Source organism: Triplophysa rosa, linkage group LG18 (assembly GCF_024868665.1).
Source record: "Triplophysa rosa linkage group LG18, Trosa_1v2, whole genome shotgun sequence".
Taxonomy (NCBI): Eukaryota; Metazoa; Chordata; class Actinopteri; order Cypriniformes; family Nemacheilidae; genus Triplophysa; species Triplophysa rosa.
The window spans coordinates 18,401,388-18,416,931 of record NC_079907.1 but is presented as its reverse complement, the minus strand read 5'-3'; the positions used below and the strand labels follow the sequence as shown (position 1 = coordinate 18,416,931).

At 41.3% G+C, this 15,544-nt stretch overlaps 1 protein-coding gene and 1 long non-coding RNA gene across 3 annotated transcripts in view; one reads left to right on the top strand and one right to left on the bottom strand.

Annotated features, from left to right (window-relative positions):
• Positions 1 to 15,544, top strand: part of abcc3 (ATP-binding cassette, sub-family C (CFTR/MRP), member 3) — a 93,267-nt gene that overhangs the window by 36,293 nt on the left and 41,430 nt on the right. For both annotated transcript variants that reach the window (XM_057358195.1, XM_057358196.1), the window contains exons 2-7: positions 5,138 to 5,314; positions 5,410 to 5,535; positions 5,849 to 5,986; positions 11,615 to 11,737; positions 11,942 to 12,003; positions 12,191 to 12,322. In XM_057358195.1, coding sequence (XP_057214178.1) covers positions 5,138 to 5,314; positions 5,410 to 5,535; positions 5,849 to 5,986; positions 11,615 to 11,737; positions 11,942 to 12,003; positions 12,191 to 12,322 — 758 coding nt within the window. The remainder of the gene's footprint in view (positions 1 to 5,137; positions 5,315 to 5,409; positions 5,536 to 5,848; positions 5,987 to 11,614; positions 11,738 to 11,941; positions 12,004 to 12,190; positions 12,323 to 15,544) is intronic.
• The window catches only part of LOC130568942 (uncharacterized), a 68,994-nt gene continuing 57,033 nt past the window's right edge, over positions 3,584 to 15,544 (bottom strand). The window contains exon 3 of the long non-coding RNA XR_008964768.1: positions 3,584 to 3,640. This is a non-coding gene — a long non-coding RNA (uncharacterized LOC130568942). The remainder of the gene's footprint in view (positions 3,641 to 15,544) is intronic.

Genomic DNA, 15,544 nt, shown 5'->3' with positions numbered 1-15,544 from the left:
TGTTGATGTTTATACACTTCGAGTGGAGTTAACCTTTGCCAAATTCAATTGAATAAGTATGATTTGGAGCGGCACATACCTCTCTATAAAGGGTGCAACAGCTGAAAATGCATATCAAAGTAAAAACCAAGACATGAGGTCAAAAGAACTGCCAGTAGAGCTTTGAGACAGGATTGTATCAAGGCACAGATCTGGGGAAGACTTCTGAAAAATATCAGCTGTATTTAAGGTTCACAGAAGCATGTAGCCTCCATTTATCCTCAATGAAAGAGGTTTGGAACCACCAGATCTCTTACTTGAGCTGATCTTCTGTCCAAACTGAGCCATCGATGGAGAAGGGTCTTGGTTAGAGCGGTGACCAAGAAGCTGATGATTACTCTGGTTGAGCTCCATGATCATATATGGAGATGGGAGAAACTTACAGAAGGACAAACATCACTGCAACACTCCACCAATCTGGGCTTTATGGCTTATTGTTCAGACTCAAGCCTTTGCTCAGTGAAGACACATGGAAACTTGAAATATGCAAAATCGTACTTCAACTAATCTTTCAAACTGTCAGAAACAAGATATTCTGGTCTGATGAATCTCAGATTCATGCATCATGTCTGGAGAAAAACAAGCACTGCTCAACACCTGTACAATACCGTCTTAACAGTAAAGTGTAGTGCAAACAGCATCATGATGTGGGGGTGTTTTTCAGCTTCAGGGACTGTACAGAAAATACGGAGATAATGATCATGAAAACCTAGCCCAGAACATTCAGAACCTCGGACAGGGCAGAAGGTTCATTCTCCAACATGACAATGATCCTAAGCACACAACTAAAACAATGGAAGAGTGGCTTATGGACAACTCTGTCTTTGTCCTTGAGTGGCCCAGCTAGTGCTTGAACCCAACTGAACATCTCTGTAGAAACCTGAAAATGTCTGTCTACTGATGATCTCCATCCAACCTGACAGAGTTTGAAAGGATCTGAGGAGAAGAATGGCAGAAAATTGCCAAATGCAGATGTGTAAAGCTTTTCACATCATACCCAAAAGGATTTGAGTCTGTAAAGGCGCTATAACCATTTTCTGAGTTGAGGGTATGAATACTTATGCAATGTACTTATTTTTGTTTTTTATTTTTAATAAATTTGCAAAGCTGTCAAAAATCATTTTTTTGTTTTGTCATTATTGTGTAGATTAATGTAAAAAAAAATAATCACTTAAAGTAGTTTAAGATAAGGCAGCAGCATAACAAAATTTGAATAAAATGAAGGGGGATGAATACTTTTGCAAGCCACTGTAGAAGAGACCAGAGAGAGCGCATGTTATGTCAGAACCAACAATAACATGTCTCTCTCCACACAAAACATGAGGCTCTGTCATGATCCTGCCACTAGATCAAGAAAGACATGACATGATGAGGCAGAATCATGACAGGTGGCGTTGATATTCAGGTGGGTTTTGCCTCCCACCTCAGTTTTATGTCTCAGTAGGCCTACCGACCAAAATGGAGCAATGTACACTGTTAAAAAAAATCTGTAAAAAAAGGTAAAAAGTCTGGCAGCAGAGTTTCCAGACATTTTCCGTAAAATTACGGAAAAAAACTGTTTCACAAAATTACATGAAATAAACTAAAAATACAGAGCCAATTTTACGGTCAAAATTGGTTAAATTACAGTATAGCACTGTTGATAATTGCTCATTAAACTGTGTAAAAACAGATAAATTATATCAAAATACATAAAAAAGCAACTTCTTTTCAGGGTAATCTCTGTAAATTTAGGAATTTTTAAGTAATTTTATTAAGCTTCTCTGTCAATCTACAAAGGAATTTACTTTTAAAAAACATTTTAAATGTATAATAACTAAGAAACTACTTATAAAAACCAAATGTCTGTACATTTACCAGTTAATTAAAGATATATATTATTAAAATACACCAAAAGTAGCTACATTTAAAACCTAAAATACTGTTAATTAAAAGTAATTAGCTGTCATGGCTCTGCTTCCTTAGTCATGTTTTTCTTGGTCCTGTAGCAGAGCCATGGCAAAGTCTTTGGTTATGTGTGGAGAGAAACATATTATTGTCCTTTTGACAATAATATGCGTTCTCTCCAGTGTCTCGTCATTGGCCCCGCTCCTCTCGTTTCCTTGTGATCTTTCCCTGAGTGTTTGATTAACCACACCTGCCCCATGTCGTTATCCCTCTTTTGTGTTCCCTATATATACTCTCTTGTTTCTTTGTCCTGTGCTGGTGTATTGCGTTGTTTATGTGCTCTTGGTGTTACCCTGGTTCCTGTTCTCTGCCTTGTCCTTGATTTGTGAGTTTTGTGTGTTTGCCTTGATTTCCCTGCCATGTTTTTTGTAGAAGTTTGGTCGAGTTTTTGAGTTAGGTTTTTTGCTTCTCTTTGGTTTTACGTTTTGCCCCCACGTGGGAAGTCTTTTGTTTTGTGTATATATATCTCAGTTTCGTTTTCCCCATTGTGGGTGTTTTTGTTTTGTTTTTTTGTTAAATAAATATATCTTGTTTAACCCCTTCACCACTGCCTGCCTGCACTTGGGTTCTTCCGCCTTCCCTGACATTAGCAGTTATTTTAATCTATAATGAAACTCTCAGGTCACAGGCCTACAATAATTTCCTGTTAAATTCTTTACATGTAAAATAAATACGCAATATTAAAAAACAGTACTTTATTTTGTTCCTTCAATGAAACAGAAAAAGACATTCTGGGGAAATGCAAATATATATTTTTTTAAATGTTCCTCTGACAGTGGGAATACAAGCGGAGTATATCAGATTCAGAACATAGCTCTGTACATGCAAGGTATTCGTTGCACATCTAGACATTATTTGAGCAACTTGAGTCATATAGATTACTTATGCTACCTATAGGTGACTTGGATTGTCAGAGTTTTGGTCCCGCTCACTGTCATTATATACCTTCTAAAAATCCTGAAGTTATCTGCTGAAGAAAGAAAAACATACATCTTAGATGGCATCAGGTAAACTTATTTTCAGATATCAACGGTCGCAGCAAAATACTTCTCTATGTACATTATACACTATATTCAGTTTACTTTCTTATAGCAAAACCTCCCAAGAGTTACTTTTGCAATAACCAATCTTGTTATACAAACAGTCACAGTGGACCCACAAGGACAACACAAATTATTAATAATGAATATTATAGGAAAATGATACAGTGTATCAAATTTAATTTATTGCCACTGTCAAAGCAATCCTATGGAATCAAATTACTTGTCCGTCTTTGGCAATGTAGTTTTTTGATTATAAACAGTCCAATCTTTTCCATACCTGGATTGTTATGGTCACCTGAGGTAGAGTAGCACAAGCAGTCGATCCACAGAACCTGAAAATATTTAAATAAATTGTATTACGTTCACACGTACAAAGTAGATTTTAGATTATAAACAGTCCAGTTTTTTCCATACCTGGATTGTCATTGTCATCTGCGGTAGATTAGCAAAAGCAGTAGTTCACAGAACCTGAAAATAAAATATTTAAAATATGTTGTATTACATTCACACGTACAAGGTAGATTTTAGATTATAAACAGTCCAATTGTTTCCATACCTGGATTGTCATGGTCATCTGCTGTAGATTATCACAAGCATTAGATCCCCAGAACCTGAAAATAAAATATTAAAAACAAATTGTTTGTAATATTTAATATGTTAGGCAAAGTTTCAAAAACGTAATAGGATATAGCAGTTTTACTACAGTTTACTATATTTAAGTTGTCAAAATGCAAAGTTGTATGTTGTTAGGTGAGAACAAAAATAAATGTCAAAATAAATTACATTTGTGTCTGTAGAATTACCAGTTGACCTCTAAAATACCCTAAATAAACAATGACCTTAAACTGCATTTAATGACAAAGCAGTTGCAATTTTACATATTTTTTTACAGAGAACATCCGTAAATTATTACTTCATTACAATTTGGGAACTGTAAAAATACTATAAATTGCTTTTAAAAAAAACTAATATTTCTGTAATTTAAAATGACAGGAAATTAACCATAATTTAATAAGTAGTATTTTTTAGTACAGCAAAAATCCGTAAAATAACAGCCATTAACTTTTTAATAGAAAAAAGGAAAAATTCTGTAAAATAATACAGACCATTACCTGTAAAATTACATTTTTTTTAACATGTACATGAATCACCTTTTTGTTACACAGCTTTATGCATGAGATTGTCAGACTGACCTCATAACCATGTTTAAGTCAGCACAGTGGAGGGTATATTCCCTTTAAACCGCAGAACACATCCTACAAAAGCACTTGGCTGTGTTGTCTCCTGGGTCCTTGCTTTGAAAACAACAGGCTGATAAACTGGCTTACAGTATGTCTGACAGTTATTATCCTCACATTTAAAGGGAATATAAAACAGTGAAGAAAAATGGGAAGTGGTAAACTGAAACGTGGTGGTACACAACTTTGTCAATTTCAAATTCTTTGTTAACAAGCCTTGTTATATTTCAAAAGGCTTGTTGTTTTAAAATTATTGTATTTTTTTATGTTAGTTTGCATTATAATAAAAACGTTTAAGTTTTTTGGTAGCCGTTCTCTCAAGCCCTTCGCTAGTAACAGTGTTGACATAAATTCACAGAATAAAACTGAATAAAGCCTGCACTTGTTGAGGTAAAATGAGGAAAAAGTACACATCTGAGTTCGTACCAGTGCTCTGTGATTTATAAGAACATAAGGCACCTCTCTAGAGATGTAAGTTATAGTGATGGTTGCCACATTGGTGCCACGACTGTGACCGAAGATGTTTATTAGAGGACTGTTGTTTGTTAAAAGCTTAGTCATTACAAACAAACCTTTTATTCTCACAGTTGCCTAACTTTGTTTTCTTGTTATTATTTAATATGTGTCAACAACTTTTGACAAACAATGAAAAACTTTTGAAAAACATTTAAAAATTCATCATAAATATTGACAAATCTATCTTTCAACAACACTGAGATTAAAGGTTGGGTCAGTTCTGAATACCCATTCATTCAGTTTTGCTGACCAAATGTTTTTGAAAATGTTTTAAAACTAGTTAGTTGTGTAAAGTTCAAAGAGTTCAAGCTAGGTCATAACCACCAGCATGATGTGTTTTCTTCTCTCCCCCAGGAGCCCAATCTCACCCTGTACACAGACCTGCCCGACTTACCAGAATGCTTTCAGATGTCAGCACTGCCATGGGCTCCCTGTATCTACCTGTGGGCAATTTCCCCTTTCTATATCCTCTACCTCAAGAGGAACAACAGAGGTTACATCATGATGTCTACATTAAACCGAATCAAAACGGTGAGACTGATTGTCTTCTTGCTGGTGTGCATATGAGTTTATATGGTTAAACTTCCTGTTATTTCGTTGTAATGGTGGATTTTGTCTGTGTACAGGCTCTCGGTTTGATATTGTGGATAGTGTGCTGGACAGATCTTTTTTCTGCATTTCATGAGATGAACGAGGGTCAACCTAAACCTCCTATATATTTTGTTACACCTTTAATAGTTGGTATGACAATGGTAAGTGACAAAAGCATATTAAAAATGTTATCACCAAAAAGTGTGGAAAAAATAGGTGACACAACAACGGTCTGTAGTCAAGTCAGCTTTATGTCACTTCACTTAACAGTATAAAAGTTTCTTTCAAACGCATACTGAAATTTCCAATTACACAAATACAGTATGTTATATAAATATATTTACAAATATTCAATTTCTAATTACTATTTTTTTAATTGTTCCATGGCAGCTTTACACCAAAATAGCTCAAAATTGTAAAGCACAAAAATGTGTCATTATTAAAAAAGCTGTTACTTTCTCTCTTTTCTTCCAGTTGTTAGTCACATTCCTGATCCAGTTTGAGAGGTTGAGAGGGGTGCAGTCATCCGGTGTGCTTTTCATCTTTTGGACCATCTCAGTGCTGTGCGCCATCGTGCCTTTCCGCTCCAAAATCATGCAAGCCAATCAAGGGGTCAGCAACGTCAATCTTCACCATATCACATTAATTTACCAACTGTTTAAAGGGATACTTCACCCAAGAATGAAAATTGAATGAATTACTCAACCTCAAGTTAGGGCTGAACAATTAATTGCATTTGCGATTAAATTGCGATGTGATAAAATTAGATTTTCTAACCGCAAAGATTTCAATTAATTATGGGGATGTACAGTTTGATGCGACCCTGCTCGGAGCTGACCAGTACCATCTCAAAAGCATAAAAAAATGCATGGAAAATGCGAAGCATGCAGCTTTCTCCAAAAGTGCTCGCGACGTAAGCTTGCTCTCTCGTGGTGACTGCCTGCAAGTGAAGAGAGCGCGTTGCACCTCATTCGCGCCGCGACTGCGCCTGTCTCTATTTAAGCGCACTTCCTGCGCTTCTGCATTTAAAATAATTAATTTGTACACTGACCTGTTGTACATTAATATTGTTCATTAATGACTTTCATGTTACACCAAGCTTATTTGTCAGTGGTTTATGTCATGACAATTATTACATGTTTACATGGCTAGAAATTTAACAAATCATTCAATATACTAGTATTGAGGTAATTCTATAAAAATATGTCAATCAATTCATGCATTAACTAATTTCATTAGCCTGGCATATAGTTTATGGTTAATCTGTCTAATATTGCGTTGGTTACCATGATTTATTGATTTTCATTATTAAATAATTCAGAAGATAAGGTGCTTAAAAAAAAATCGCATATAAAATCGCTAAAAAAAATCGCAATTAGATTATTTTTCTAAATCTTTCAGCACTACCTCAAGGAGTTCCAGACCTGTATAAATGTTCATTTTTGGGTGGACTATCCCTTTAATTTACTGAACTTCAGTCTAATCTTAATCATTACCCTAGTTACACGGTCATAGTAAAAACATTAATTTGGAAATTGATAAAATCTCAAAAGTATTAAAAAGGTCTTATAAATTAGTAATTTTTAAGACCTATATCCTCTTAAATATTTAATCAGACAGAACAAAATGCCAGATTGATGTCCAATGTGCAAGCAATTGAACATTTGAAAATATAAAAAAAAATTGAAAAGTGCAAGCATGTGGTTTTGAAATTTTTGACTCATTCTGCACGTTTTCTTCCTTGTACTGATCATGTGCGTCTTTTGACCTACATATTCAGAGACGTCAAGCCTGGAGAAGTTCACTTAAGGACATGACTAAATCGAGAGAATAGTGTTTCTGTTGTTCCTGAAACCTGCTTCAAACAAACAGCTTATCTAACTCAGAGAGCAACAAACACGCAGATCAAGCCTGGCAAATACAGTACATTAGCTGCTGCTTTTGAAGTAAAGTGTGTAGTAATAATAGTCAATTTGGTGAACACTTAAAATTTGGTTCCCTTTCTGTCGGTCTCTCGACGTTGTGTCGAACCGACAGATGGGGTTCGTCCCTGAGAACCAATCGCTTCCGACTTCTTAGAAAAGGCCAATGAAAATTGGCGAATGAAATTTGCATGCCGGACTCCTCCCCCGGATATCCGGGTATAAAAGGGAGACGGCGTGCCTCATTCATTCACCTTTTGTTCTTCGGAGCCTTCGCTCATGATCAACAGACTTTGCTTCAAGTAGCAACTACAAGACTGCCGGCTCTACGACGTGGTGCAGCGGACTGTCCCTTCCTGCAGCGACTTCCCCTGGGCGTCTCGGCGGTTCCAGAAGTGTTCGAGTTTTTTCTCTAAAAGAGCAAATTTATCCAGCGTGGCATGTCCCGCTGTTCTCGTGGGTGCAACACACTCATCGAGGAGGGGGACGGACATGATGTCTGCTTCCAGTATGCTGGGGCAGATGTTGTGGATACGTCCTGCTCGCACTGCGGGCGGTTGACGATTCAGACGTTGCGTCACGGTGGCTGTGTTCCCACGGGACTCAGCCACCACCTCGTCTGCTTCCCGTTCCGTGACGGCAGGACTACGGCCCTGTCGCCCGCTACGGCGAGCAGCGAGGGTGATATGAGGATTACTGTGAGCGCTAATCCGTCAGTCACTGGCTCGCGGACCGTTCGCACCTCGTCTTGCTCGTCTGACCGTTCCCCATGAGACGGTCCCACCCTCTTGTTCCTCAATCACGTATCGGACACGGTACGTGATGATGATATGTCTGTTGCAGCATCGGAGGGTGACTTACTGGTATCAGACTCCGACGAGTCCTTGAAGCTCCCTCCCTCGGGGGGTCGAGATCAGGAAGAAGCGGACGTCGAAATGTCAGCCATGCTTTCACGGGCCGCCGGCATTGGGTTGCGGTGCACCGCACTGCCTCTCCCAACACTCGCGGCTGGATACACGGTACATCGGGCTTGAGAGCGGCTCCAAGCCAACCTAACACGGAACCTAGTACGACCTGGAACGCCCCCTTCGGCTCGTACACGTCAACTAGTTCCATCACCCATTCTTCCCTCGATGGTGGGGCAGCAAGAGGATACGTCGATGTCCCCCCGGGGCTCGACCTAGAGTCCCGTCCAAAGCACGTAGGCTTTTCGGCATCTGAGGTGTCGAGAGCTTACTCTGCTGTGGGCCAAGCTGTCCCCTCTCTCCACGCTATGGCCTTCCTGCAGGCCAATATGCGGAGAGAGCTCCACGGGGGTAAGACCGACCCAGCGCTTATGCAGGAACTCCGCGGCGTCACCGACCTCGCTCTCGGGCGACCAAGGTGATCGCGCGGGCCCTGGGTGGGGCGATGTCCACACTTGTGGTCCAGGAGAGACACCTCTGGCTGAACCTTGCACAGGTGAGTAACGCCGAGAAAGTCCGCTTTCTCGATGCACCCATCTCGCAAGGGGGGGCTGTTTGGTGATACTGTCGAGCTCAACAGTTAGGGAGCAGACAGAGGATATCAAGTATGTCCTCCCCAGCCGCGACTCGACCGCCCTCTGGCCGCCAAGATCCCGTGCACCGTCTGCTTCCCAGCAGCCCTGGTCCTCTTCGAGACATCGAAGAGGAGACCACCACCCCGTCAGCAGCCACGGTGGAAGCCAAGCGGCCCTCATGGGAAGACCCCAGGGAGATCGAGAATACCTTCGGGCCCGACCCCAGCCATTCCATTGCTGGTGGTCGATCCGGGACGGTTCCTGCCCCGTCCCAACAGCCCACTTCTAAAAGTTTTCTCCCTCTCTGGGCGTTTATCACAGCCGCTCTCACCCTTTACATGACGGTGTTCGGCAACTCGACGTTGCGTCATGGCGAGACCCAATGTTGAGGATAATCAGCAGCCTAAGCACTCTCAATCGAGTGTGCGTTGTGCCACATCATCGTCTGGGTATTATCACAGCCGCTCTCACCCTTTACTCGACGGTGTTCGGCAACTCGACGTTGCGGCAAGACCCAATGTCGAGGATAATCATCAGCCTAAGCACTCTCATTCGATGGTGCGTTGTGCTACATCATCGCCAGGCAGGTAAAACTGCAGAGCCGATCTCCTCTCCGGGGGTCCCCCCCCACGGCGAGGGATCTGCACTGCCAGCCATCGAACCACCCCCGGGAGGTCGATGAAGCAGAACGTACCCCTAGCCTCCCTGTCTCGGTCCCTGGGAGCCTGACAAGAGCTTCCCAAACCGTCACGGTGACTACGGGATACGGTCCATCTCGGCTACGCGATCCAACTCCCCAGACGCCCGCCCAAGTTTCAGGGCATCCTCTTAACCTCAGCAGAGGCAAGGATGCCCCATGCTTTGGGCCGAGGTCGCCACCCCTCTGGTGAGGAAGCGATCGTGCTCGTCCCTCTAGCCGAGATGTTCAACGGGTTTTACAGCCCGTACTTCATCGTCCCCAAAAGAGCGGGGGTCGCTAGATCTGCGTACCCTGAAGAGGCACCTACTCAAGCTGCCATTCAGGATGCTCACGCAGAAGCGCATCCTGGCATCTATCAGATGTCAAGATGGATTCATGGCAATCGACCTGAAGGACGCTTACTCTCATGTCTCAATTCTCCCTCGTCATCGCCTGTTCCTACGGTTCGCTTTCGAGGGTCAGGCATATTAGTCCTCCCCTTCGGTCTGTCCCTGTCCCCACAAGTCTTCACGAAGATCATGGAAGCCGCCCTCACTCCCTTCAGGGAGAGAGGTGTGCGGGTACTAAACTATCTCGACGACTGGCTCATTTGACACACTCGTGAGATCTGTTATGTACACACAGGGACCTAGTGCTTCGGCACCTAGATCGATTGGGACCACACGTCAACCGAAAAAGAGCAAGCTCTCCTCTGTGCAGAGCATCCTCTTTTTTGGTATGGAACTCAACTCTGTCTCCATTACAGCGCGACTGCGCTCAGTCAGTGTTGAACTGCCTGGAATATTTCAAGCAGTCAGCGGGAAGAGGCTCCTGGGCACATGGCATCCTCGAAGGTGGTGATACCCCTCTGGTTGATGCACATGAGACCGCTCCAACACTGGCTACAGAGTCGAGTTCCCTGGAGAGTGTGGCACACCGGCAGCAGGCGGATGGTTATTACGCTTTTCTGCCGACGCACCCTAACCCCTTGGTCTTCAATGACCTTTCTACGGACGGGGGTCCCTCTCGGGCAGGTCGAGATGCATCAGGGTCGACAGATGCCTCCCTGCAGGGTTGGGGTGCCGTGTGCAATGGGCACGCAGTGTCGGGGCGATGGACAGGTCCCCGCCTGCGCAGGCATATCAACTGCCTAGAGTTGTTGGACGTGCTACCCGCACTGAAGGGGTTACAACCTCTCGTGCAGAACAAGCACGTTCTGGTCCGGTCGGATAGCACAGCTGCCATAGTGTATTAAACCGCCAGGGTGGCGTTCGCTTACGGCAGCTAACACGACTCGCCCGACGCCTCCTCCTGTGGAGTCCGCAGGTGAGCAGATCCCTGCGAGCCACACATATCTCAGGCGACCTGAACCAGACAGCCGATGTGCACTCCACCCCCGCGCAGCCAGCTCATTGGGTACAGTCCGGGCGGGCTCAGGTAGACCCCTTCGCCTCCCTGGACACCACCCATTGCCCGCTAAGGTACTCCCCACCTGAGGCCCCCTCGGCACGGATGCTCTAGCGCACAGCTGGCCGTGGGTCAAGCGGAAGTACGTCTTCCCCCCAGTGAGCCTCATTGCACAGACCCTGTGCAAGGTCAGGAGCAGAGGAGCATATCCGGGGGCGTCCGGCATGCAAATTTCATTCGACAATTTTCATTGGCCTTTTCTAAGAAGTCGGAAGCGAACCCCATCGAACCCCATCTGTCGGTTCGACACAACGTCTCGTTCCCTCCATCAGGGAACCGAGGTTACATCCGTAACCGAGACGTTTTACACATTAGACTTAATTATCTGTCTAAGAATAACCTAGAAACCAGAAATTCTGTATGCACATTTTTAATAATACTACGGGTAGCAACACATTTTATAGTAAAATCTTTCAAGAGTACATGGTTTATCAACATTAATAAAAATAATTTACATTAGTAAAACAACCATCTTTTTTAAGGGAACGCCACATGTTGGGCTTGCATCTTAAAATCGACTTGAAACAATCTGTCTGCTTATTACACAGCATAGAGGGAAATAAGGCTGTTCAGGACTGAGGGGATTTTTCTTGTTATGATAAATTGATAAAGCAGATTCTTTGTTTTTTTAGGAGGTCAAAGACAAGCTGAGATTCACAACGTTCTACATTTACTTTGGGCTCACCCTGATTGAACTCATCCTGTCATGTTTCAATGAAAAGCCACCTCTTTTCTCCAGTGTGGTCACAGACCCTGTAAGTGTGTAAATATGCTGTCTTGTTTACTCAAAGGCTAACAGTCGCCATCATTGTCTTAATGATTCATCAACGGTTTAGAAAATATTTTGAAAATGGATGTATTAACACAACCTATTTAAACCACTGAATTCCTAAAACATGAAAACGGTCATTGAAAGGTCGAAAGCTGAAGTGCATGTGGTGTTTTTGTTGTTTTTTCAGAACGCATGTCCAGAAACAACTGCTGGATTCCTCTCAAGAATGACCTTCTGGTGGTTTACAGGGTGGGTTTCATAAATCTTACTAATATTTTTAATACCTGAAGTAACACATTTGGCATGTTGCCTATTAAACATGTTGACTTGACATGTGCACTGCACACATCTTCTACACTCTTTCAATACCAGATTGTTGGATGGCAAGATTATTGTAATTGTTTAGTTCAAGAGATCATTTCTTTCTGTTCTACAGCTTGGCTATCAAAGGCTACAAATCCCCACTAGAAAGCAAAGACCTGTGGTCCTTGAACAAGCAAGACAGTTCAGAGTTGGTGGTACCTTCTCTGCTCAACGAATGGGAGGTGGAGAAATCCAAAGCACACAGGTATACTTTAATATAAAGAAACAGGTCATGTTTTTTTTAAGTGATAGTTTACCCAAAAATGTGAACCTGTGAACTAGAGGTCTACTTTCTTGCGGCACGGGATTACATTTTTTGGATAAAATACGGTAGTGGTCGGAAACTCTGGTACTATGGACGGGTCTTTGGATAGGTGCCCACTCCCGACATCCTTCTAACTGACAACATGTAGAGCCTGATCTAAGGACTGTGTTATGCATGTGCTGCGCGCGTGGACCAGTTCTTACTCCGTTATAAGTTGCACGCCTCATTCCCCAGATGGAGCGGGCAGGTCGCCAAGTGCACTTTAGAGAAGAGAGAGAGTGCTTTTTAGAGGGGAGACGGTCATCAGGACATTTCTTGCATGGATGTTAAATAGTTCAGTTAAAATAGTGATTTCATTTTGCTCGAGCTAGCCAACAGGTTTCGTTTATTCATATTTTGCTTATAGTTTGAGTGAAAGACGTTATATTTAATGTATTTAATTTATTTTTCTCTGTGACATTTTGTCTACTGTATTGACATTAAAATGTAAGAACAATTTTGTATATTGACAAGACGATAATAAATAACTGATATGTTTTTGTATAGCGTATTTTATATTTGTTATGGAGAATTTTAAATGTGAGATCTTAAATGTGAGATCTGGAAACGTGATCTATTTAGTGGGATCTGTTAGGTCGGGACGAAAATCATTCTAAGCAGATAGCGGGTGAACACAGTGTGAATTTTCAGCGGGAGCGGGTGGGTGCGGAGTAAAATTTAGCGGGCGGGAGCGGGATGAAAAAAAACCCACGCAGACCTCTACAGTCCAGTCAAATGCTTCATCATTTTGTGAAAGACTGCATACTTAACATTCATATCATGACCAAATGGATAAGATCTGTTTGTTTGTTTGTATACTTAAACATAACATTGCAGAAGTTGAATGGGTTGTGAATGTTGTTTCTTGTTTACTTTACTGTAAGAACTCTGATTCAAGTTTATTTTACAGTTTTTTTTTTTTTGTCTGTTTGTCTTTAAAATATTAGTTTGGTGATAGTTTGGAGGTTTGGGTATCATTTCAATTTTATCAATTCTGATTCGACTCATCGATTTCGATTCTTTACGTTTCCTAGTTTTGATTCCAAAGTTGTGAAAAATGTTAAACATTTAGATATCAACCTGTATGGTAATTTAGCCTGATTTCCAAATAGTTAAAGGATTATTTGGCAAGTTTTTAATTTAGTATAATTTCTCCTTTTACCCTGCTATTGAATCAGAGTCTGCGACTGAAGAACAGTCTCCTTTAAGATCTTTGTAACTTCATCACATGCATGTTTTAAGTTATCTAACATTGCAAGTGGCACAAGGTGAATAATATTGTGCTTATCCTTGGTTACAGGTTGCTTCATCATGTCAGCTTCTTAAAGTCTGCCAAAGAAATGTGTAATTTGGTAAATTATTTCATTTGTGTTAGGTAGTTTGTGAAGTACTTCCTCCTGTACAATTAGCAAATGCAACCAGATTGTAAGTATAGGGTTAGGCCATCCATACTCTTTTCATGGTATATATATATGAATCAGATGCGGGAGAGAATCAAAAATAGCGTTTATTGGTACACGGTAAACCAAGCAAACAAAAGTGTCAGGGAATTCCTGGACACAGCTCAGTAAGCAAACAAAAGTCTGTGTGTAATCCTAGTCTGGAAAGGGAGCGAGCTATGGCGAGGAAAGCTGAGCCAGTGAAGAGTCCAAAGCCAGCGCTTATGAATAGTCCCCACTGTCCGTAAGTATGGAGCTTAAATCAGATTCTTCGTGTTCTGGAAGAAACAATAACCAGGTGTGGGTAATGAGCAAATCAGCCTCGTGTGTAGCCTATCCCGAAAAGGGAGAAAACCAGCAAATGAGAAAAGAAAACTAAAACAACCAAAAACCAAAACAGCAAGCATGACAACTGTAACTTTCAAGAGTGTAACCAACTATATGAATTTAGGAGCATGAGCGCCGTCACCTAAATTCACAGAACTAAGGACAAATGTTTATGGGTTGGCCTATACCAGGGGTTCTCAAAGTTTACATTCAAAGGTCCAAATCTGAATTCTTACCAACGTCAAAAGGTCCGGAATCATTTTTTATTACGAAACTTGTTTTAATAAACATGCTCATAATTAGTGATGCTTTGAAAAAGCATAACTATTGTTATTCGAACATACATACTTCTTATAATTATTCTTGTTCCGCCAAAAGTTTGGCACGCTACTTGTCCCGCAGCTTTTGACGTAGACCCATGAATGAATACATCACATCGACCGGCCTATTCATGAATGGTGTGCTTAGGGCTGTCACGATTATGAAATTTGATTGACGATTAATTGCCTAATAACTCGTTGCGATTGTGACGATTAATTGTCTGTTTTAGGGCTTTGGCGATTATGACGATTAATTGTCTGTTTTTGAGCTTTGACATTTAATTTTCATACATTTTTGATTCAGCGATTGAAACGACCATATTGTTCTGAATACAAGACTTTGTTTTTTTCTTGGAAATACATCTGAAAAAATTGGGTCATCATATATTTAAGGTTTAGGCTTTTACCTGTCAATAATACAACCACCAAATACTTGTAAATAAAGTAAATTGATCAGGAGTGAAATGCTATCAGTCATAGAAAAGCTTCTAGTCTGTTCTTTTCTCACTTGCAAGACTACAATAAAATTTTACTTGTGTGTTAATGAAATTTTGGTAGACTGGTTTTCACACTGAGATTTGCTTAAATAATATTAAATTGTACTGCATGTAATCTGTATATGTTTTAGTTTTTTTTTTTAAGTGATTGTGGTTGTGGTGGTACATTTTACAAGTATTACCATGCTTTAGTAACAATATATATACACTAAAATATGCAATATGCAGATACACTACAGCTCCCCCTAGTGTCTTCTATAGAGATGTGCAATAATTGCAATGATCTGAAACCATCGCGATGAGGTCAAACAATCGCGATGAGACGATTATTTAATAATCGTGACAGCCCTAGGTGTGCTATGACTTTTATAAGCGATCGGGTGGGGGGGTGCGATAGGGGGGCGAAAAACCACCCGAAAAATCCCATTGACTTAACATTGAGGGCTCGTAGCTCCGAGCGAGGATATCGTAGAAAAATGAGAATAATACACGATTTGAAGGGGGTTATCAGGCTCTATAAGAACATCACTCACAATGGGG